Source organism: Frieseomelitta varia, unplaced genomic scaffold, assembly GCF_011392965.1.
Source record: "Frieseomelitta varia isolate USP_RPSP 00005682 unplaced genomic scaffold, Fvar_1.2 scaffold_285, whole genome shotgun sequence".
Lineage (NCBI taxonomy): Eukaryota > Metazoa > Arthropoda > Insecta > Hymenoptera > Apidae > Frieseomelitta > Frieseomelitta varia.
In genome coordinates this window covers 1,108,925-1,132,828 of record NW_025110018.1, presented here as the reverse complement: position 1 = coordinate 1,132,828, position 23,904 = coordinate 1,108,925, and the positions used below count along the sequence as shown (strand labels likewise).

The window sequence follows — 23,904 nt, the reverse complement described above, 5'->3', positions numbered from 1 at the left end:
CGCGTCATCAACAGGTTTATCAACAGGTGAAAATGCCGATACAAACGCGGTCGACGAGTGACGAAAAGCGTAAGCTCGGATGGTGTGTCGTTCGCACGTGTAAGCCCGTGACAGGTGAACTGTACAGCTTGGGGAATTTTCAGCTACGTCGCGCGGTTGAATCGATAAAGCCACTTACGCTGGAACACTACGATGCCCAGCTGTAATCGCTTTTCATTCCCTCGCCAATTGTGATCCTGACGGTTTCAACGGTTTCCACAGAGTAGAAAATACCTGGAAAGAAAGCAGTGTACTCGTATACTCGGTTTCTTTTTTTCTTCTTTTTTCTTTTTTTTTTTTTTTTTTTTTTTTTTTTGTCTTCATATCGGATTTAAAAGATCAGTAAACTAACGTATAACTAATTCATCTTGTTTTTTTAAATAAAAATTACAAAAATTTTCGTAAAACATTCCATCTATTGCCCACCGAGCATTATTTACTAAATGGGATAGTGATGTATGGATAAGTTACTGAGGTATATTTACAAATGGAGGCTAGTTTTTGATCGGGCGCAGGAAAATATCAAATGCTACCGCATAAGCCTATAAGAAAAAATCTCGTTACAAAGGATTGCTTAGTTTATGAATGCGAAATATGAATAATAGAACGATGAACGCTTTTTACTTCGGGCTACATGAATAATGAATATTTTACTTTTGATCTTTTAATTCTTCGATATTTGCTTGAATTTTGGTATTTACTTGCGCACCGATTGCCTGCCGCAACATTTCGCAGCATTTAGATTGACTTAAATCTAATAGATCCATATGGCGCCTTATTACGATTCAAATCGATTCGTAATTCGTTAATATTTAAGATTTTCACGTTTCATATTTTGGTATCTTCATACTCTTGCGAACAATAATTTTTTCTTTTTTTTTTTTATCTTTTCATTGATCAGAACTTGTAATTTCTTCTTTTACTTTGCATACCGATTTCACTATTTGGTGTTTTCAATTATTTGGAACTGATTCAACCGCTGAACTATCGTTGTAAACTTTCAAATTTTTACCCATGCTCAAATCATATTTAACAAGTTATCTAATCTGTTATAAAGTCAAAAACTAGATATTAAACATTATAAGTATAAGTGATAACCTACATTATAGACTTAAATTTACAACTAGAATAAATATAATTGATAGATTAAGGTCCTTTTCATACTTTCCAAGATAATATTAACATTGTATCTCTTGTAAGTCTAAGATTAGAATCATTAATGCACAAAGTTCTACAAATTTCAGATGATGACTTACACTATTATCCAAACTTCCAATATTTAATTTTTTTCTTTCGATTCCAATATTTAATAATTCTTTTTCGAAACGATTTCTCTCTTGGATTCTCTTTTGTGTTCTAGGATCACTATTAAAATATCAAACGTTAGACTAAATTTTCTGTATTTATTGTCTATTTGTGAATTGGCTCCTAGATTAAATAAAATTTGTAGAACTCCATTCGGATATTTGTTAAAAGCTTTCAACAAGTTTCACAACTTTTTAGTTTGCTCAATCATGCAATGATATGATGTTTGAACGTTATTAATACTGTTGTGTTAAATAAAATTAAATTGTTATTTTAAAGAATTACGTGCATTATAAATTCAAGATAAAAAGTTTGCTAGTGTATTAATGATTCTAATAGTATATAATAAACAATTTGTGGAGCACAGCATCAATACATATTTATACGCTTCAATTATTCTATCTATTGCCTCTACATAGTAGTTACTTGCAAGGCTCTTAATACAATTATTGTGTTCCATTTACATAGATTCCATTTGCACATGAATCATGAATGGTGAATTTCTTAAAACAAAAACTTGAGGACCTTAAAATTTGTATGACAAATAAAATGTAGCTTATCCTAATAATTTCATATTATATTTCTGATTTATTTTGCATTTATTGAATTATTCCTATCCTATTCTTATTCGAATTATTTTCTGTATTGATAGAGCATCATTGTTAGCTCGGATCTAATGCCATATAGATTTCACTTAAAAGTACTTGTTTTGCCTGAAGAGATGTTTCATATTTACCATTTCACATTTGCCAGATAAAACGTAGCTATTCATTTACCTTCAAAAACATGTCAGTGCATAATTGATATGAATAAAGTACTACCACAGTTCAAGCTACGCGATTCTCGTTCCACATGCAAAAAATAACATCTATGTAACTAAAGGAAGTAAAATAAAACGTGTATCTCTGGATTTTCGATTTGTAATATTAAATTGTTTAGACGTAATATGCTATTTTTTTACGTAATTATAATTCAACGATCAAATCATATTTCCTTCTACTTATTATTATGAAGAACAACTTCGAATTGATTCTTTTGAAATTTTTCTTAGTCACGTGAAAAAATTTTTGATCTATATGTGTAGGTCAATGTTCTACATGTCTTAAACAATCCCAAAAATGACATTAGATTTATTCTCATTGAAAGTTTGTCATACAAAAGATATTATTTAGCAAATGTGGCACGATGTTCTTTACAACACTAAAGATATTACATAACACTATGTTTTATCAACTTGCCACAACTTTGGATTCTATTACAGATTCTTAACTTACTTTGGCCATTGACTCGAAGACCTTCACAATTAACATTTACAAATTTTTTATTCAGTTATATTTTCCTATTGACAAATCAGTACTTGATGTGGTCAAATTTTTTGATGCTTATGATAAATATAATAAATATATTTATAAAGAATTGTAGTCTCATACCTACAATAACAAATATGCTCAAACATGAAAATAGATCATATATACCAATATTTTATATACCAATATCGTCACGACTTGATAATCTATTTTTCTTCATTTTTTTCTTTAAAAAAAAAAAGTGACTGATTCAAATGATAATTATCTATACACACGATAACAGTCTTGCAAAAGCGATTTATACAATCGTGAATTTATATTATAACGTGACCTTTTTTTATCCTACAAGTGCTAGAGGAAAATTAACCTCTTAAAAAAAAAAAAAGAAAAGAAAGAAAAAATAAGCGTAATATACACGGCAGCTGATTTCTTTAAATTGTTCATTTGTGTGGTCTTTACCGCGAAATGACCATCAATCAAGCTGCATCAATCTAAAACATGATTAACTAAAAGCACCTTTTTTAATAACTACTTGCTAACATGTTAAAAAATCCGTCTAAAACCTAGTCGACAATATATTAAATAGAACATAAAAAAAAATCAAGCTTAATATAAAATTCGTATTTTAGGTATTAGACAGATTTATTTGATTATAAAAGTAAGCAAAAAAATTGACCACTCAAGAAGATTGTCCAACATTTAAGTAGTCTAGAAATATCCACGTGCAAGATATGATGATTATCGTTTTATGGTATCATTTTTATTATTTTATTTATGTGTCTAAGAAAAATTCAAAGAAGAATTATGCAAAGTACATAACCCGCTTTGTGTTTGCATGAACTGTGATAGCTCTTGCCATTGCACCTGGTGTTCTGTCTTCGCTACAGCCAGATTGATGAGATCCTTCCCCGCTGAAATATAAAATATATCAGTATTATAAGTATTAAATACAAAAGTATGAACAAATTATAATTATAAACAAATTAAAAAAAGTATAAACAAATATAAATAAATTAAAATAAAAAATATACATTTACATGTAAAAATATTAAAATTTTTGTATAATATTTCACTAAATTGACCTATTGATAAAAATTTAATTAATTTGTATTTTTTCTTACACATATACAGAAGATTTTATACTAACGTAATTGTCATGTACTAACAAAAATTTTTTAAAATGTTGAATGTTATCTTCTTTCAACTTTTATTTTCAGCCAGGTCTATGTTTATAACAAATAAAGTTTTATTATTCTAGATTTTTACTTTTTTAGTTTATAGATTTCTTCTTATATTGAATACTATAGATTCATTTGATTCTTATTATTAGACTGATATTCAATCCTGCATGTTATAAATTTTTATGAGAACAAATAGCTTTGAAAGAAGTATAGAAGAAAAATTTAAAAACAAATAAAATAAAAGTAAATAAAAGCAAGAATGAATAATAGACATAAATAGAATTCAAAATAAGTGTAATTGATAAACTATTATTAAACTAATAATTTTTTAATATTTAACGTTTAATATTATAAAAAATGACTAGAAATTCTTATTCTAATAAATTTATGTGATCGCTATTCGAGTATAAGTCGCTATCGTGTATAAGTGTAGAAGTGGATATTTCTTCTATTAACAAGTATCTACCTTGAAAAGTAATACCACTGTGAATTTTACTAATTTACATCGAATTTAGCATTAACCACTATTTTTCTCAAAAATGATAATTAATGCATATTTATTTATTATTTTCCGATTTTTTGACCGTATATTAAGTTTCATGATTGTTCACAATGAAGTTTTACGATATATTCAATTTTATAATAGTAATTTCTTATTGCGGTAAATTAATACTTTAATAACAGTTGAAAAAAAGAATTCGTAATCGATATCGAATAATAAAATACGAACCTATCATGCTCCTTTTCTACCAAATGATATCTGGCTCGGAATGCTACGAGATGAGCATAATATGCTGGTGCAGGTATACTAACAGATCTCGTACATCTGACATACGTATGACATAATTGATAAGTTAGAGATTGTAATTCATCACTTTCAAAACGATTATCATCCCATAAAACATGATAATGTGATGGTCGTGATGTGCCCTATAATAAATGTAAATATAATTATTGAAATATGTAAAATGTAACTGAAACAAATAAAGAAAAAATTTTAATTATAAGTTTAAAAATTTACCTGTATGCCTTGGTGACTACATAAATAAAAATCAAATTCAGTTGGATGTGTTATACAAACATCAACTGTTGTGCCGGCTGGTATATTTCCGCTTTTACCACTTTGATCTCTTTTTTCTGAACAAAATAGACGAGTGTGATGTCTCTTCTGGACTACAACAAATGTTATTCCAGGTCTGTATTCAGCTTCAAGTTTAATGCAAGCTTCACGAATGGCAGTTAATTCGTGTTGCAGAACATGAAGGAATTGGCCTTCGGAAACCCCATCGCGATAAAGAATTATCCTAAGTGGTTTATATCCACCAGTACTTTTGTAGAACATAAGAAGAAGTTCCCTTAAAAAGAAATATATCAATTATTAATAACTAAAAGTAATATTAAAATTAACACATTAGTTATATTATAAAATTAATAAATAATATAAATTTATATTATAAAATAAATGTCTTTATACACAAATTATTCGAATATTTAAAAAACTCATTTTGATAATGAATAATTAAATTTATTTTATAAAATATATCAAATTATAAAAAACAGAAATTTTCATTATAGTAAATAAATTTGTATTATTTAAAAATTATAACAATTTACTTACCTCACCATTGAACTAAGTTCCTGAATAATTTCTTGTCTATGTTGTTGAACTCTAACAGTAGCTGCATACCGAGATGGATGAGCATCCATACTAGCAACTACTGCTGCTATGCTAGGTTTTTTGTTATCTCCTGCAGGAGGATGAGTTACATCAGCTCCAAAGAATATAACAGGTTCGTCAAACACTTTCGGTCTAATAGTGGGTACTAAAATACTATTAATACCACCTAATTTTACATTAATTTTTAAACATAAATTCGACAACGTCTGAGGTGACGTTTTATTAACATTTTTCGCTTGTACACACTGTGTTGCCATACCTAATAACGTATCTCCTACTCTTTTAACTTCAGCTGTAAACAGAGTATGCAATTTGTGTATATAAAATACGTTGTCAATATTATATATTATAAAAAAAAACCCATATAACACAAGACATGAAACATATTTCATGTTATAACAATAAAAATATTTTTCTATTTATTTATGTTGTTATATGGGATTAATTTACTGCATAATAGAACGAATTTTTCATTGCAATATACAAGTATAACAAAATATAATATGTATATAATTACCATATACAGGTGTTTTTCCAGGTAATATAACACAAACAAGTTGTAATGATGAAAATGTTGCTTTAAGATATCTAAACATGGGCTCTACTTGATCTGGCCCAGTAGCATATTTACAAAAACATGGTTGCCCAATAATTGGCATTCCAGCATCATTGCTTATTCTTTGTAATTGTGCTATAAAATTACGTATTGCATCATCGCGTACAGTTCTTTGTGGAGCAAAACAAGCAATTGCCCAAACTCTAATTTCCACGCCAGTGAAAAACTGTTTGCCACGCATATCCCAAACACCACCATTAGGTATAGCTTGCTGCTTCGTCTTCAGTAAGGAAAAGAGAAAAATAAATATATTACTAAATATCATGATATATACTGTGAATCATAACAAGTAAACAAAAATGATGCACCAGCATTTCTACATAATCCATGCAATCATCACTTCTGTATGTTCATTTCTTTTTAAAACAGAAGTCATATGTATATTAATCATAAAATAATATAAATAAAAATTTATAAAGATTACAATAGTAAATCAAAATAAATAAGAATCCACTTTACTTCACTACTGCATGGAATGAAACTGATAGCATCAGGCAATATCTAATGATATTGGACTGTGAATGTAATGCAAATTATATTTTTAAAAAATTGAATTTTCTTTGTAGAAAAAAAAATATTTAAAATAATTATTATTTCTGATCTTTTTACAGATTTTATAAAAATAATTTGTTCTCATTACAGTGACAGTCCATATATCAAAATCAACCAGGTCTAGAACCCATGCATTCATTTGGCAACTTTTCATTTTATTATCAATTTTTTAATATTTTTAAAATAGAAAAGACCAAACGTATTATTATCTTAAGAAAGATCTCATTCCATTATGTGAAATCATATTTATTAAGATTTTTGCCTTAAAAGAAAAAATGTATAAATATTAGAAAGAAATTTTTAAGCTAGTTTAAAATAAAGATTTTAAGCTAAATCATGATTGCAAGACTATTGTTAATGTATCTTCAAGTAAAAAAAAAAAATAGATTATAACTTTATATTCTACAGCATTGCAAACGATATATTCCTACCAAAAATAATACAACAGCCTCTGCAAATGTGTGATTTAGCTAGACCTGACTGATTAAGTTGGAAGTTTCTCACCTGTCCACTGAGGGAACTTACGCGCCCTCCGTACTGTAGCTTGGGTGGAGGCAAAACACGACCCCTAACTTCCATCATATTGTTTGATATCGTTAGACCAAACTCTTGAACATATGAATCATTATTAAAATCAGCTCTTCTAACTAAGTTATTTATTTCTCGTTCACGGTCTGGAGCAGAGCGAGCTGTAGCTTTTATCATAGTAGAAGTCTGCATATCAGTCAATTTTTTGATACAACGTTGTCCAGCGACAATATTACAGACCTAATAATACATACATGATATTTCAAAATTATTAAAAAATTCGAAATATGTAAATTTCTTGTACGAAAGTACTGATTCAATAAATTCTTTAAAAATTAGAACTATCTATTTCCTTTATATTTTCAATTATTTATGTTATTTTTATGTTATTAACTAATAAAAGGGAGCTAAAAATAACTTTACCATTGCTACAAGAAATTTGCATGTTTTAATTTATGTTATAGTTGTAAAATATTTAATAAATTATATATACTTTGCAAATATTTAGTATTGATTGAACAAAATACTAGATAAAAATAAAAGAAAAATACTAAAATCAACAAACCTCAAGTGGCAAATATGTATGTTTATGTTCTTGTCCAACTTGAAGACATGGAAGATATGGGTGACGCAGTTTCATTTTATATTTGTCTAAGAAATATTTTGCGACCGTGCACTCGACCGTTTGTCCATTTTCTAGTTGTAATGGGAATCTAAAATTTTCATAAATGTTATATATTGTAAATGTCTAAAATAACATTACGATTGTTCTTGCATACTTACGATTGCATTTGAGCAGGTTTACGCGTAACATTACACACTCTGTATTTTCGTCTCATCGTCCCACAGTGCGTGATTTCAATTTTAAGTCCTTTAATTTCTTTGGTAAATTTAACTCGTTGAGAATCTGTTAAAGGTCTCTTTTGATCACCTATGTCCCGAATGTCTAATACTTCACACATAAATTCTATGACAGGTTGTGCTTTATAAAATGCAGTTGCAGAAACTATAACATAAACATACACATAAATATATATAAATAATGAATATACATTTAAATAATACATTTATTTTATATTAATTTATATATTTACCATCAATATTTAGCATCATTTTCCATTGAGATGGCCTAACAGATTGATGAAAGCCAAACCAAACTTCTCTGCCACCACCTAATGGATGATAATATCCATCTGGTGTACTAAAGAATGATCTACCTACTGGAGTATATGTCATAGATGGTAAATGCCTCATTACAACATCTAAAGCAAGTATAGCATCATATGGAATTTGTCTAGTACGTCCTTCTAAAGCTTCTTCTAAAGCAAACAATGAAACTTGAGCCACCCATTTTATTACCACTCTGAAAACTCTATCTTTACCCTCACCAGGCAGTGTTACCTAAAAATACATAAGTAGAAAATAAAATTTAAAAGGAAAAAAGAAAAAGACAGTGAGATCCCATACAACACAATCAAAAAATTGTTTTACTTTCGTTGTTACTTTCCAAATGTGATTTCAAATGCAGACAAATGCATACAAATAAATTTAGATTTAATTTTAAACAATTCTAATGGGAAGTTCTGCTTAATTTTTTATTTAATGATATTACTTCCTGTTATATCAAAAAAGTAATTTTTTTATTGAATTTAAAAATTTTGCGTTTTAGGCTCATATAACATCAGTGTTCAGACACATCTTTCATGTCATAGGAAATTTTATTATAAATATATTTTATTACTTATTATACTTGCCTCTAATTCTATTTTATCAGTACCAATAGGCAAGGGGTCCCTTGTATATAAATTATTTCTGCCGTCGAATACAGGCTTAAGAGTTCCAAATATTTTACTATATGCATGAACCATTGTTTCAATTATTTCTCTATTAACTTTACGAGGACATTTATCAGGTTGAATATTAATATCATAATGGTGCACATAACCACGTGGCATTGTTATTTGGAAGTGATTAGCTCTTAAGACAATTGGCCTGCCTTCACGTCCTATATTTGGTCTCCGAGGACATGAAAACACTGTAATTATATGAATTTTAAATTATTATTATTTCAAAATATAACATTTGCTTTTTTAAAATCCAGTCAAATTTAAATATGATAGCATTATATTATTATATATCACATTTTTTATTATTTAAAAATGAAAATGGAAAATATAGCAATTTTTATGACTGAATTATATATGAATATGAATTGTATTATTATAATATATAATATATATGATTTAAATACATACGAGCTACTTTCCCTAGCTATTAAAGATATAAATATTTTTCATATATATTCATATATTCATTTGACTGAGAGAAACTAGTATATTTGAATTTCTTTTTAAATTATTATTTATATAAATTTCAATACATGTATACTCATTTTAAATTAAATTATACATTTATTTTAATTTTACAATATATGGAAATTAGCAATAAAAACAAAATGCATATATTGTTAATTAATTAAAATTATTATAAAATAGTCTAATGTAAATAGCTTTTGATAAAATAATGTATGAGAAATCATATAAATATTGGTATGTGTACTATCATATGAATATCATATTTTTTTCTTAATGTATGTAACTTACTTGGCAGTTCAGGAGGTTGAGGAGGAGTGTGTGTTTGTTGTGTGGAAACAAGTCCTAAAGAACTAGGAGCTACAACACTGCTTCCAGTTGCTCCAGCTGCTCCAACAGAAGAACTTGTTGTGGGTCCAGGTGGGGGAGCTGAAATAAAATAGATTATTATAAATTATAAATTAATATAGTATAAATATAGTATATATAATATAATATAAAAGTAGTAATTAACTATATATATTTTAATAAATGGAAATTTTAATAGCAGTATCTGTTATAACTAAATTCCTGAATTTTTATTAAATCTTAAGTTAATTAAAATTTCACTTGATTAATATCATGTTTATATTTGCAATATATTTCAATTTAATATTTTATATTTAATGAAAGAGAGAAGGCACTAATATTAAGCTGTATCAACTAATGGATCAAAAAGTATCTTATTTAAAAGACTCAAATATAAAATATCCAAAAATTAAAATATATTCATCTGATTAGCCTCCATAATTTCATTTCAAACATTTTTTTAAATCACTAGGAAACAAGTTATTTTAGATGACATTCTTATGGACTCATTCTATATATGTACATGTTTTTTCTTTTATACAATAATCACAAGTAAATAGTAATTACAAGCAATATTCTGCATATCGCAGGGACAAACATAATACATATATATATATATATGGAATAGATTTGTAATTTACTTAAGACTTAATAAGAATTTACTTTATGATTATTTATTATTTTATAATTTTTCAACATCAATACAACATTATCATTTTCTAATTCAATATGATTTGCTGAATCTTTCCTTGTTACATTAAATATCCATAGTGTTTAATCACGCAAGTTATGTTATAAATTAAAGATGTAATATAATATTAAACAAGCAAAAAATACTAAAAAAAGTTACAGTTTTGTACACGTTTTATTTACGAATTTTTTTACAAGTTCATAAAATATACTATCTAAAATATACATAGTAATGGTGGATATTTAAAAGTGTATGTACGTCAATATAAAAAATTGAAAGATCTTTATTTTATATTGGAATTATTGTACTTAAAATAATACACACCACATATCATAAATAATAAAAAAATCATCGGTATTAGACACATATACGTATGTACTTGTATGTTATCCGTGCATTGACGGATCAAAGTGACGACACATTGTGCCTGTTGAACGAGGTTCACTCGAGGTCATATTTTAAATTTTCCTCGATTTCTTAAACCTTAATTCATTGCTGTGAGTGATTTTGATTAGCATACGCGTGTGTCAAATGAATTCTCGTCAACTTAGGGTAATCAAACGGGAACAAAGGATCAGATCTAGTCAAACAATGAAATCCTGTTCTTGCTTAGAAATACAGAAAAGGCTATTTTTGAAATATTTTGAGATATTATAAAGAAAAATAAACGTGTTGCAATACTCACGCTGCCCTACAGGATACATTTTGGCAGCTGACGGTGAAAAAGACCAGATAACCACTAATAAATAAGTAAAAAATTCAACACAAAACCCACTGACCACACAACACACTTCTCCACAATACACACTGCGAACGAGACTGCCTCCTGCAATGGCTGCCACCAACTTGATTCCGATTGATCTTATCTTGACCAATCAGCACGTGAATAATAAAACAACAGTTAATAGCTCTCGGCGTTGTCATTCTTTTCTAAATTATTTTAATTTTTCATGTCCGAATAGAAACACGTTAATGAATATTCCAAAAATATATATACACAGTGTGTAAGAAATTTATATAGCATCAATAATACGTAGAGAATGTTAGTAATATTTCATATACTACTTCAGTGAGGCAAAACTGTTAATAAAAATAATATTTGAAATAACATAAAGTAATATAAAGTTTGTTTTCTACGTTTTGACTTATTTTTCTTCACGTTTATCTTCTTATAATTTAATGATAAATAAATTTTGGTTATATTGGTTGCACTGCGATCAAAACTATTTCCCCTAGAATGTAACTATCGGTACATACATACTGCATGCGATTGCGTGCTCGATTTCTAAAATGTCGATTCCGTTCAACGGGACTCGTACACGGTCAGCTGGATTAATAAGCGCAATTGCAAAGCACTTGAGATATTTAACCTTAAAACCAGTTAAATCAATCGACATAAAGTTTGATCCGTTTCATAGTAAGGCCTTGGAAGCAAGGTTAGTTCTACCAATTTTCATTTCTTGTATATATTTTACTAGAATTTGTGTAACATTATCATAATGTGTAACATTCCTTTGAATTTGCAATAAATGGCATATAAATGTAGACATAAATTCTTTTATTCGTAAAATGTTAATTTTTATTGATACATTTTAAGCCAAATACTATTTTTATAATATAATTTGTTAGTACATGGCACTTGATTCCTATATTTTACTTAGAATGAAACAACAAAAGTTTTGAAAATAATAATAATAACAATATTTTTTTCGAGATTAAAAATATTGTCTAAATAACGATTATATTTCGTTTCTGCGTCTAAGAGGTTGGGTTGGTTTAATGACGTCAATATTGTGCGCATGTGCAATACGAAGTTTCTAGTAACTAGCAGACGACGTTAGTATTTTTAGAAAACTTTCAATGATTAATGTTGCTACAGTAATAAATGTAGTAAAAGCGTGATATGAAAATTAAGTAACCTGCAAAAGACTGAAATTGAATGTTGTGATATACGTGTGACACAATTTCTTATTGTAAATGAAAAAGTTAGTTGATCTCCATATCTCGGCGATTGTATAGGGTGTTCCAGCTATTATAAAAACTATTAAAGGTGACGATGAAATTTATTATTATATCATTATTAATTTTTATACTTTTTTATGACGTTGATAATTGAATTTTTAAAAAAGCAAATTTTCTTTATACTAAAATATATATATATATAATAAATATTTGTATTTTTCATTTAATTCTGACATTTATCTAAAAAATTAATTAATTTATAATTGACTTACAATCATTTTTTTGCTTTATGATCTTTTTGATAACTAAATATTTTTGATATATAGTTTTTAATAATTAACTGCGTTTTAATTAAGATTCATCATTTGTCACTTTAATCTATTTAAAACTGAATCTTTATGATCTTTAATCCATTTAAAACTGAATCTAAATGATATCCAAGAATACATTTGAAGGGGCTGTTTCTACTAGTTCACGATATTTTCATTTTTAAATTCGTATATTAATAGTTAAAACAATTTAGTTATCTTTAATCTTGCCTTACTGTTTTAGAGAAAACAGTTTTATAATAAATATTTTAATTAAAATGAAAGATCTATATTTTGTTTAATTATTCACTTTAAAATCTTTTGTACAAAATATTTAAGATTAAATGTTATATTTTTAAAGAAAGTTCTAGAAAATTCTAGAACCTGAATTTATGTTATATTCCTGTAATTTCTTTAAAAATGTTATAAAAAATCTTTATAAAGTGTGTCTATGTAATTTATACCATCTAAACTTGTCATAAAACATGTTTTTTATTTAAAAAAAAATATCTTTTTTAATTACAAAAATAAAAACTTACCACTACATTGTCCACATCCATATGCTTTACCAAGCATGGAAACAGCCGTAGTTATGCGAAGACTACTTAAATCTGGCATTTGAAGTGGTAATTGTTGTTTCATTTGTGCCATTTTTCCTGAAAATGTTACAAACAAGTAAAGTAAAACATCATATAACAATCATTGATTAAAATAATAATTGATAAGAAAAAACCATTATACAATTGCAATTATAAATGTAAGGCTAAATTTAAAATAATTTAATAATCTATCATTATTAAATTATTATCTAATAATACAGATTATAATAAACATGTGTTATATTTACAGAAACTTTTTATTTCAAATTACAACTCCAAAGATTATTGCAACAAATCCACGTTGCAATGTAAAACCACACATTGTCTCTGATTTATCTGAACCCACTATTACATTTAATTTATGTGAGTATTATAATATTCTTTCATTTAAATATACTTAATTAATTACTTAGTTTATACTGTTCTATCTTTAATATAAAGATGTGACTTTAAAAGTTCTTAGCTTTATCTGGAACTAAAATATATTCATGTGATATTTTGAAAATGAATATAAATATACTACTAATGCTAAATTACAATAAGTACAATAGTTAAAACTGCAATTTCAAAAAGCTTACTTAAAATATGTTTTATATCCTATTCTTGCATTTGTATCTTTTAGTATCCGGTGATAAAATAGTATGCAAAGCTGAAAATTTGACAACTTTAAATATTTTGGAACTTTACAACAAACATATAACACCTTTGTCACCACGTGACTCTGAAGCTGAACCTGAAGACGAAAAGAAAAAAAGGAAAAAGAAGAGGCCATTTAAAATTAAACCAGGAAATAAACGTAGAGGACTATTCTTATAAATTTATTGGCAATTTGATTATGAGACAAGATCAAAGAAAATATTGAATATAAATGCAAGCATAAGTTAAAAAATAAATTCTTTAGATATACATGTCAGAATCAATTTTATCATTTATTTAAAACAGCCCAATTTTCATCTTTCACTTTGTTTTTGAAACAACACAGAAAATTAAACCTACATTGTCAATTCATAAAGAAATCTTAGTCACAAAAATTACACTTTGATTCTTTTTTTAGCATCTATCTATAAAATAAGAAAGGAGAATCAAGTTATAAAAATCTTATATCATTTCTTTTTAATATTGTATAAATTTTTTTCAATTGCACATATAAAAGTTTATAAATAATTCTTTTTTCTAACAAAAAATTTCTTGGCTTCATTTTTTTGTTTGTTAATCTACTTTTAAAAAAGAGATTTAAATTTTACAATAAAAAAAAAGTAATTTACTTCTAAAATGGCGAGTCATACTACAAACAGTAAAAATTATAATATGAAACTTATTGATACTCTTTATAATCAAGTTCCAGCTTTTACTGATGTATTTGATGAAGAAACATGGTACATTTTCGTTGCCTGCTTTGTAGCAGGCACATTTTTAGTTGCATTTATCCTTTCTAGATTTATTACACTGAAACCTGTAGAATAAATTTACAAAAATATTGTTTTAAAATTTGTAATTTGTATTCATATAGAGAAGGCATCAAATACATTTGACAAATTTGATTAACATTATATTGTAATAATAAAATTTTCTATATGTTCCATATGATATGTAAATGCAAAACACTTATTATAATCAAATATTATATTATACTATTATATACAATATTATATTGAAGTATATTCAATTATTTGAAATATTTATTTAGTAGTTATATTATTTCCTATTGTGAAGTGTTGATTAATTAGTTTTATATACTCTTTTCTGCTTTGAACATGCAATCTATCAAATTGACATTTATATTATATAGTTTTCATAAATGTATTTTGATGATTTTAGTGAACGTTAAATAATTTGTATCTTTAATGTAATAAAAGTTATCTAATAAAATTAACAAAATATCATTGTAGTATTTAATACAGATATTTTATGTTATTAGTTTTATTTTGTAATTGCACATAATCAATATATGATCAAATTCAAAAACGCAACACTTTAATAATCCCATTAATTATAGTTATATCATAAATACAATTTAAAGAGATATACATTAATATTTATTTCTATTTATTAATATATATTTAATTGATTTAAATACATATTTATATTCAATATATGTTTAATTCATTTATTGTTTGAAGATTCTTTTACAACCACAAATATTGTGTTTATATAAAATATATTATCGCAAAATCACTATATATCTTAATCGAAATTTCAATATATACATATTAAACTTTTCATGATATGCACGCCTATTCTACGTTATTTATCATGTATGTCAAGAGAATCATTAAATTAAAATAGCCAATAAATTGAATGTTTTTCCAATTTGTAAGTTCTTAATTAAATCTTATGTTTTTTAAAAAACAGATGAACAGTAAAATTTCTATTTGGTAACTAGTTATCATTTATTAAAATCATTTATATTTTTGTTTAACAATTTTTATTTATTTTATGATATTAAGATCAGCTTTAATTTTCAGATAAATTACTCAAAATAAAAGTGTACAAAATTTTTATTTATTCATTCCTGAAATCGGGATCTTATTTATTTTCATGAATATTCGTAGTTATAAAAGTATTAATTCGACGCACGCATATATTTAAACATGTATGCAATTAAAGATATTATTACCATTATACAATTTGAAAACTCACCTGTTTTTATAGAAGTAGTATTCGATTTATGATATGCAGAATAGACGCACACTGTTACAGAACTCACACGAACATTGTTTTTTTTTTCTCTTTTGTTTATACAAACTTCACGACCGTGTCTATACACTAACTATGTAATAGTTTTGTATGTAACACTATGTAAGATGCATCTTCCGTGATGATAACAATTTGTCATATGTGACAATAATTATCTACATGCAGGTATAGAAGTCACACGAAATTTATTATTTTTTCTTTTGTATTGTTTTCGACGAACATGTATTTAAGATTCACATCTACAAAAAGATTTCAACAATTAACAGGGTTATAAGTTCAAGTAGAACTAAAGCATTAGCGTTTGTATGCATGCAGCTAATAATATATTTATGAAAGAAATTGTCCGACTTGATAGTGCAATATCATTAATTTTTATTTCGTTCGACTACAGTATTTTAGAAGATAACTCGTTATTTAATGTGAAACCTTTTTACCAAATTCTGCGCATATTGATTTAAGAAGCAACAGATTCATATTAACCGCAAATATACGAGTATCAAATATGTCTCTTCAATCTCTATAATAATTTATTATTTATCGTTTGAGCGTGGATTTTATATAAAATATAACGAGAATATAAATGTATAGTATGTAAACAAACAGCATTTCATATTAATACGCAATCAACGCATAAATAAGCGACTATCTTTATAAAAACACTTTCATAAATAAAATAGTTTAAAACCTCGGTTTGTATTGTTCCGATTTTCCTATCTAAAGCGTGGAAAGGGAGAAAAAGTCTCGCAATATCGTGTCGGATAATTCCTGCGTAATTCGGCAATGAAATTCCGTTTTCCCTTCTTTTGTAAAATTTAAACAAATCGTTCTTTCTTAAATTCGCTTGAAAGTAAGAATCATCTAGCCTTCACATATGTTTACACGTACAGTGCAGTTCACGATCGCATATACACAACATGTTGATACAGTTATATAGCATAGTTTGTTTTCACTGTTGATTCTTAAACAAAAGAAGAGAATCAGGTCGTCAAACCGTACAATACAGAAATATTACAAGAGAAAATTAATGGGCATAAATTCCATTCGGGACGAGTAGAGTTTCCTTAAAATACATGTCTCACTTAAACGTAGTACAATATCTATTTAATTATGATTTCACGGTTGTCTAACCTTAACTGTTTATTTCCCTCAATTCCCGATATATACGTGCAAGATATTTGGTGTGGCTTGTCGCTTGTTTAATGTATCTCCTCTTTTTTTTTTTAACGAACGATAGTATTTCACACCGGGTGCTACAGCCACGGCGAAATTTCCAATCACGGAAAAGAAACTGGGGAGAACGAAACGATGTCCATTAGCATGAAGCGCGACGAATATTTCACCGACACCGATACTGCCAAACTCCTCGAGAGAGAGATTTTACAGAATGGCCACCGTCGCTTTCACTCGCGTCGCGCGATCCTACCAAACACGATTTCAGTAGAAGCGGGACGAAGCCGCCAAAAACGATCACCAAGTGTCAAGGTTGCCATTGTACACGAACATGCCGAATATACCGACTGGTGTTAGTATGTCGAATGCACTCGCATACACTCTACACTCTCCTCGTCTCTGTTATGCCAGCAGAGACCAAGCAAAACAATAGTATTTTGTCGCGATGCTCGCACTTTATTTTTCAATGACACCGTTGCCGATGGACGGCAACCTTCGGCCGCGGTGTATCTCGACGCGCCTTTGGATTTCACGCGCAACGAGCGCCTTAAGTTTTTACAGAAATTCACCGGGTTACTTTTGGCGACACTCACGAAAGCAAGTAATCAACATCCGCGAGAAGGACCCCACTACTTGTTCGATTCACCAGTTATTGCGAATGCTCATGTGGTCAGGATTGTAACAAGTAAATAGAATGAGGTATCATTGTCTCATGGACTTGTTTACAAACAATGATGCACGCACGATGGCATTTAAATTTATTTAACTGCTATGTGCATTTAAACGCGTATACAATTCATACGCGTGCAACAGTTCATACAATAGGAAATTTAACATCAAATACTTCTTATTTTTAATTTAATGTGGCACGCCGCATAAATACGTGTTTTTGAAAATAATGAGCGATTGCATGTTTTTTTTGGAAAACGTATAACTCTTCCCAGGAAAAATAATAAAAGATCTTTGATTTTTGTGTAAATTAAATGTTTGAAAAATTGTCAATGATATATTTGACTTGATGTCGCCGAAACGTAATTTTACTTTAACTTAATTTTATTAAGAAATTGTGCATTAAAAATTACGTAATTCAGATAGTTTTACAATATTTTTACAATTGGAAATACTTGTGGCTTTCTATTTTTCAAGTTGTAACTATTTTTAAATAAAATGTAAAAGAAGTGCTTTCAAATATGATTTCTTGCTTTGAGCCGACCCTGGATGATGTCATAATCGGCAGACCAATGAGAAACTTTGCGAATTAACCATACAAATGTCTAGCAACACAGGTTATATATAGGCTGTAACAATTTTTTAAATATAAGGAACAAATCTGTTAATACATGATAGCAATAAAATATGACTGTATTAAATACTTAAAGAAGTAGAAACATTGAATTTACATAACAATCATTTCTTTATGCAAGTTGCGCAATTTTACATAGAACATGATAAAACGGCTATGTTTAATTTTCTATATCGATTATCGGTGTTGGCCAATAACATGTTTGTGCGTCGTAAATAGCGTCCTTCTATTGGTCAATTATATTCCCGCGTTATACTATCGAAGAAATTGAAAATTATACGTACACAAGTTAAAATTTCCTCTTTTTAAATTTGTTTCTCGAGATATTCGTTATAAGTTACTTAATTGAGAAACAATATACATTCAATTAATCATAAATAAAGAATTTAAATTTCCTAAAACAATTTAAATGAAAATTTGAATTTGTAGGATATAAATTATTATATAAGTTTTGTAAATTAATCTTATCTCTTTTTAATCTTCATATAAATAATATTATCTCAAATATTACACACTTAGAAAGTATAAAAGTTAAAAATTACACCTAGAAACATTAATATAACTATATGTATTAATAATATCAGGTAAATACAACTGAGGAACTTAATTCTAGGATAATTTTTTTAGTAATTTTGATTTCTTTATTGATATTTTATTATACAAATTTTATTGAAATTAATATTTCCAAAACTTGATAATTTACAATAAAAAGGATATGATGTAAACTATCAATCAAATATCATTATATCATAACAAAGTATATTATTTTTTAAGGAATTATTTATTACACATAAGCGATTATAATGTAATACATATTGTGTATCTTTTAAATGAAAATATTGTTAAATTCTATTTTTAATCTAAATCCAATCCTTCATCATCATCACCTTTCTTATCAGGACTAGATGTTGGTGGTGCTTGTTTAGTACTTTTGTCCTCCTGTCCTTGCTGTGTTTGCTCTTGGCCACTCTTAGCTTCAGACTCGAGAGCAGTGACGAATTCTTCAATGTTTCCACTGGTTGCAGCATTGACAGCATCTGGGCCCAAGCCAAACTGACGGATGACAGGTCCCGCCTGGCCTGACTGCAAAGCAGACCAGAACATTGATAGCGCCTGGGAGAACTGGGGAGACACTAGCGTGGTACACAGGTGATCCCCTGGTGGTAAGTGCGGGCTCATTGCACGCTCCAAGCTTTCCGTTGCAGAAATCGCCGCCGGGATGGCATTGGTCAGCTCAGTTGCTACTCCCCTCTGCCGGACAATAAGCTGTGCTGTAGGTGGCCGAAAGCAACAAATAATCCCAGAGAAACTTCCCCAACTGCTCAGCAGAGCGAGAGTCTCCGACAGCCAGGAAAAGTTCATGTGGAAAAGAATATTAAATAAAGAAACAACCATGTCTCTGCCTTTGATTTTATAGCAATAGTTTTGTCACTTTATACTGCGTTTCTATTACTGGCGATACCACTGATTCTATGAAATAACAAAAATTTATACATTACACAGCTAAAATTTAACTCATAACATTTAATATATATTACTCGTTTGTTTATCATATTGTATCTTTTGTCCAGTTTGTGATAATTAAAAATAATTGAAAAATTAATAATGATATTAAGTAAATCAAAGCGTACAAATGATAAGACAAAAACATTAAAACAGATAAAAGCTGTGTCAGCAAGTTTAATAACACATATAGTTTAAAAAATTATTTTTCATTTGAATTAGATTCATATTAGTTTCAACAAAGATAGATATAATATGTAAATATAAATTATATATTATATACCATTTTTTAAGATTTATAAATGTTATTAATATCAACAATTTAATCAGTACACTAAAAACTTCAGTCATAATTCAAAACAGAAAACTTACTTATTAAAAAAGTAAATATGGATTGTATAAATTAAAAGTTACAATATTTGACACATGTGTTAGTTATTGTTATAAGAGGAAATAAAAATTAATATACGTATAATAATTTATATAAAATGTTCATCAATACCTGGTCTTGAAATTTAATAATTTATTACCAATAAAATTTATATTAAATCAATCTTGTGATAGAAAACAGTGACATATGAAAGAATACTTTGAAGAGCTGCTTATAAAGGCAATAATTTCAAGTTATTAAACAATGAAATATCATTTCAAACACGTTATCAAGAATATCATTCTGTTCCTGATAATGATAACTGCTGAAAGAAAAGATATAATTAATAAATAAGGCAGATAATATATAATGAAGTATTATGTAATAATTGTTATCATTGAACAGAATGTAATGTTAATATAAAATATGTAATTATATTCTATGAATTATGTGATATATAGCATTGATATGTACAAGCACACGATCGACGCTTAATCTATATCTATATAAATTAAAATAATAAAACAAAAATCAAATATAAAATTTAGATCGTACTTAGTGTTTTATATTAAAAAAAAAAAATAGATTTTTTATATGATTAAAATTCGTTACAATAGAATGAATAAATGCAAAAAATGATGTGAATAGACGTATTTTTAATATGTTATTTAACGAGTTATACATAATATGTTTTGTATTATTGCATCATAAAATAAATTTTATTTTAAGATATGTGTTAAAACTAAAAATAAATATTTTATTTATTTGGTTTTACTAAATATCTTATCAAAGTATGTTCATTATTAGCATTTTTCTTCAAATGAAACATAAACAAATATTATTTTATATAGTTTATATTATTTTGTTAGTGTTCATATTATTTTTCCTTTTATTTTATTATTTTTTATATTTCTCTCTCTCTCTCTCCTATTTGTTACAATTGGGATTATAGTACTTTAATTTTTATTAAAACAATGAGTATAAAAAACATATATAGACAGAAACAGAATGGAATTTATGCAAATTATGTAGCTATATTATACAATATCGATAATGCATTTATAATAACATTGCGAAAATAATTTTTAAATTTTATTTAAAAATAAGAATCTTGAAATATTTACACTCTTTACAGAACAGGTACTAAAATCTTAGCTTAATTTTTATATTCTAACTAATTAACAATTTAAGAACATTTAGAAAAACAAGATTATTTTATAAATACTTTTTCATAATATTTTGATCATAGAAAATCAAATTTTAATGCATGTAAAATAAATACTTTTATATTACATATTGATAGACATACTGAATATAAAGATAGTATTTCAAGTAAATTGATGATTATGTTTTTTCAAAAGTAAACAATTAAAGATAACTTGAATATTTAAAATATAAGAAATTTAATCATTATAAATATATAACTAAGTAGAAAAAATGTATATATAAATGAAAAAGTTAATAATGATATAAAATAAATTGTAAAAATTCATTTGTTGTTTCCTGTCCCAAACCTATATATATATATATAAAATAATCTTATAAATAAGACATAGAATATATACAAAAAGACGTCTTCTTTATAAGATTATTTTAAAGTTTGAAATGATTTCAATGATTGTTAACCTTGATTTAATTTAATAAAAGTACTACAAAAAAATAAAAATATACAATACATTCTAGATGAAATATTAGTGAATAACTACTTAATTTTTATTTCTAGGTATATATGGATTATTGTTAGCATCTAAATATTAAATAAAGTTATTTATGTTAATGTTTTGAGGCAGTTTTATGGTAACAATATCATATTAGCTGTAAACCTAGGAAAAATAAAATATATTAAATAAAGCTGTATATGTGAACAAAAGATATTACCTGAACAGATTCTGTTCCTGTAGATGTTGGAATTTCCGATAAAAAGTTTTGCAGATCACTAAGTTGGATTTTGTTATTTGTACTTGTTGTCGTTGTCGTCGTCGTCGTCGTCGTTGTTGTTGCTGTTGTTGTTGATCCAGGTGTTGATGTACCCGATGTCCGCGATGTTGATTTATTATCACCTAAGCAAAAATTTATATAAATCATTTATACAATAAACTATAAAATGTTATATGATAAACTATATAAAATCATATAATAAACTATATAACAATGTATCATTACCATTAGTTTTAGAAGAATCATTAGCAGATGCTGCTGAAGAGACTATTTGCGTAGCAGATCTTGAGGTATTTGTAGTAACTCGAGTTGATGCAGTTGTTGTAGATGCTCTAGTACTTTGCACACCTTGGGGTCTATTCATTGTACCCAATAAACTACCTAAACCAATTTGGCCTACACCACCAAACAATTGCATTAGTTGTTGTTGTGACATATTGTTTAATAAATTTTGAAGATCCCCCTCTGGATTAGTGCTGCTACTTCTTTGTGATCCAGGAGTTGGTGGGTTATTAAGAACTTCATTAATTTTTCTACAATATTCTTCATCTTTGTCTGTTTTAAGATCCTGCAGATAAATGAATCAACATTAATTAATTATTAAAATCTTATCAATTTTTACAGAATCAATATATTTATCTTTTCCCAAACTATGTAAAATACACATGTATTTATTTCAGATAATATACCTTGAAATTATATTACTTCATAATATTTTTTATGATATTAATTTTGTAATTTTGGAACTTTCTCGCATCTTTTACAAAGCCTTTTGTAATATAATTTGTAAAAAGCTATAAACAGATGTCTGAAATCTAACAATTAATATTAAAAGCATTAATCTTACCTGAAGCCAAACAAAGAATTTTTTGTTTGATGATTTGAATCGTAACAGATATACTCTTCCAGTTTTACATTGAGGAACATGTTTAAATTCACAATCATCAGGAAAAATAATCAAATCCTATAAAAAAAAAGAGATAAAGTACGTTTACACACGGTCACAGAGAAATTCCAAGAAAGCTTGAAAGAAGTATAGCAATTTCAAAATATTTTCAAATTATGATGAATTTTAAAGACAATAAAAAAATTAAAATATATTTTTACATCTTCGACATATCCTGATACACGATCTTTCCAACAGAAATGCATCAATGAATCGTCGGATTGGTAAACGTAAAGCTGGCCCTTTCGAATATCTGGATAAACCATCTTTCCCTTCATCGTCATTTTCCCCGCTTTAAATTCGACCAAATTCTTCGGGGTTCCGCGTGAGGCATTATTTCCGAAAAGTGCTCCACCTGACATACTTGATATTTCAAACTCCTTTTTGTTTTGATAAATATATTAAAACACTACACGCGGTTAATTTACGTTTCACGGCGCGCTGATGACAGTGCACTTTAAAATGGCGTGTCAGAAGATTGCCAATCTTACATAGAATTCTTAAATATGTGCGCCACGTAGTGACAAGATCGATAAGTATTCTTTGTGCAC

At 27.2% G+C, this 23,904-nt stretch overlaps 4 protein-coding genes across 9 annotated transcripts; 2 read left to right on the top strand and 2 right to left on the bottom strand.

The window, feature by feature from the left end:
- Positions 1 to 368: 368 nt before the first annotated feature.
- Positions 369 to 17,859, bottom strand: LOC122529333 (protein argonaute-2). 5 transcript variants are annotated; one of them, XM_043655344.1, is made up of 15 exons: positions 17,252 to 17,859; positions 16,809 to 17,081; positions 16,067 to 16,362; positions 13,367 to 13,483; positions 9,810 to 9,947; positions 8,961 to 9,241; positions 8,301 to 8,607; positions 7,990 to 8,212; positions 7,772 to 7,919; positions 7,183 to 7,446; positions 6,028 to 6,346; positions 5,451 to 5,802; positions 4,854 to 5,187; positions 4,563 to 4,762; positions 369 to 3,562 (listed from the first exon to the last, which is right to left on the bottom strand). In XM_043655344.1, the coding sequence occupies exons 4-15, from the start codon at positions 13,476 to 13,478 to the stop codon at positions 3,454 to 3,456; spliced, it is 2,787 nt and encodes a 928-aa protein (XP_043511279.1). In that variant the 5' UTR covers positions 13,479 to 13,483; positions 16,067 to 16,362; positions 16,809 to 17,081; positions 17,252 to 17,859; the 3' UTR covers positions 369 to 3,453. The 5 variants fall into 5 exon arrangements, with proteins under 5 accessions (XP_043511279.1, XP_043511277.1, XP_043511278.1 ...); XM_043655342.1 differs by having other exon boundaries at positions 16,809 to 17,859; XM_043655343.1 differs by lacking the exon at positions 16,809 to 17,081.
- Positions 11,778 to 14,339, top strand: LOC122529334 (39S ribosomal protein L53, mitochondrial). Its single transcript, XM_043655347.1, has 3 exons — positions 11,778 to 11,993; positions 13,677 to 13,789; positions 14,049 to 14,339. The coding sequence occupies exons 1-3, from the start codon at positions 11,848 to 11,850 to the stop codon at positions 14,240 to 14,242; spliced, it is 453 nt and encodes a 150-aa protein (XP_043511282.1). The 5' UTR covers positions 11,778 to 11,847; the 3' UTR covers positions 14,243 to 14,339.
- LOC122529335 lies at positions 14,597 to 15,304 on the top strand. The gene has a single exon (XM_043655348.1). The coding sequence runs from the start codon at positions 14,699 to 14,701 to the stop codon at positions 14,888 to 14,890; it is 192 nt and encodes a 63-aa protein (XP_043511283.1). The 5' UTR covers positions 14,597 to 14,698; the 3' UTR covers positions 14,891 to 15,304.
- Positions 17,860 to 19,358: 1,499 nt separating the features above from the next.
- Positions 19,359 to 23,837, bottom strand: LOC122529331 (proteasomal ubiquitin receptor ADRM1-A). Of its 2 annotated transcripts, none has more exons than XM_043655339.1 (5): positions 23,515 to 23,837; positions 23,255 to 23,371; positions 22,633 to 22,975; positions 22,348 to 22,529; positions 19,359 to 19,847 (listed from the first exon to the last, which is right to left on the bottom strand). In XM_043655339.1, the coding sequence occupies exons 1-5, from the start codon at positions 23,713 to 23,715 to the stop codon at positions 19,452 to 19,454; spliced, it is 1,239 nt and encodes a 412-aa protein (XP_043511274.1). In that variant the 5' UTR covers positions 23,716 to 23,837; the 3' UTR covers positions 19,359 to 19,451. The 2 variants fall into 2 exon arrangements, with proteins under 2 accessions (XP_043511274.1, XP_043511275.1); XM_043655340.1 differs by having other exon boundaries at positions 19,359 to 19,679.
- Positions 23,838 to 23,904: the final 67 nt, after the last annotated feature.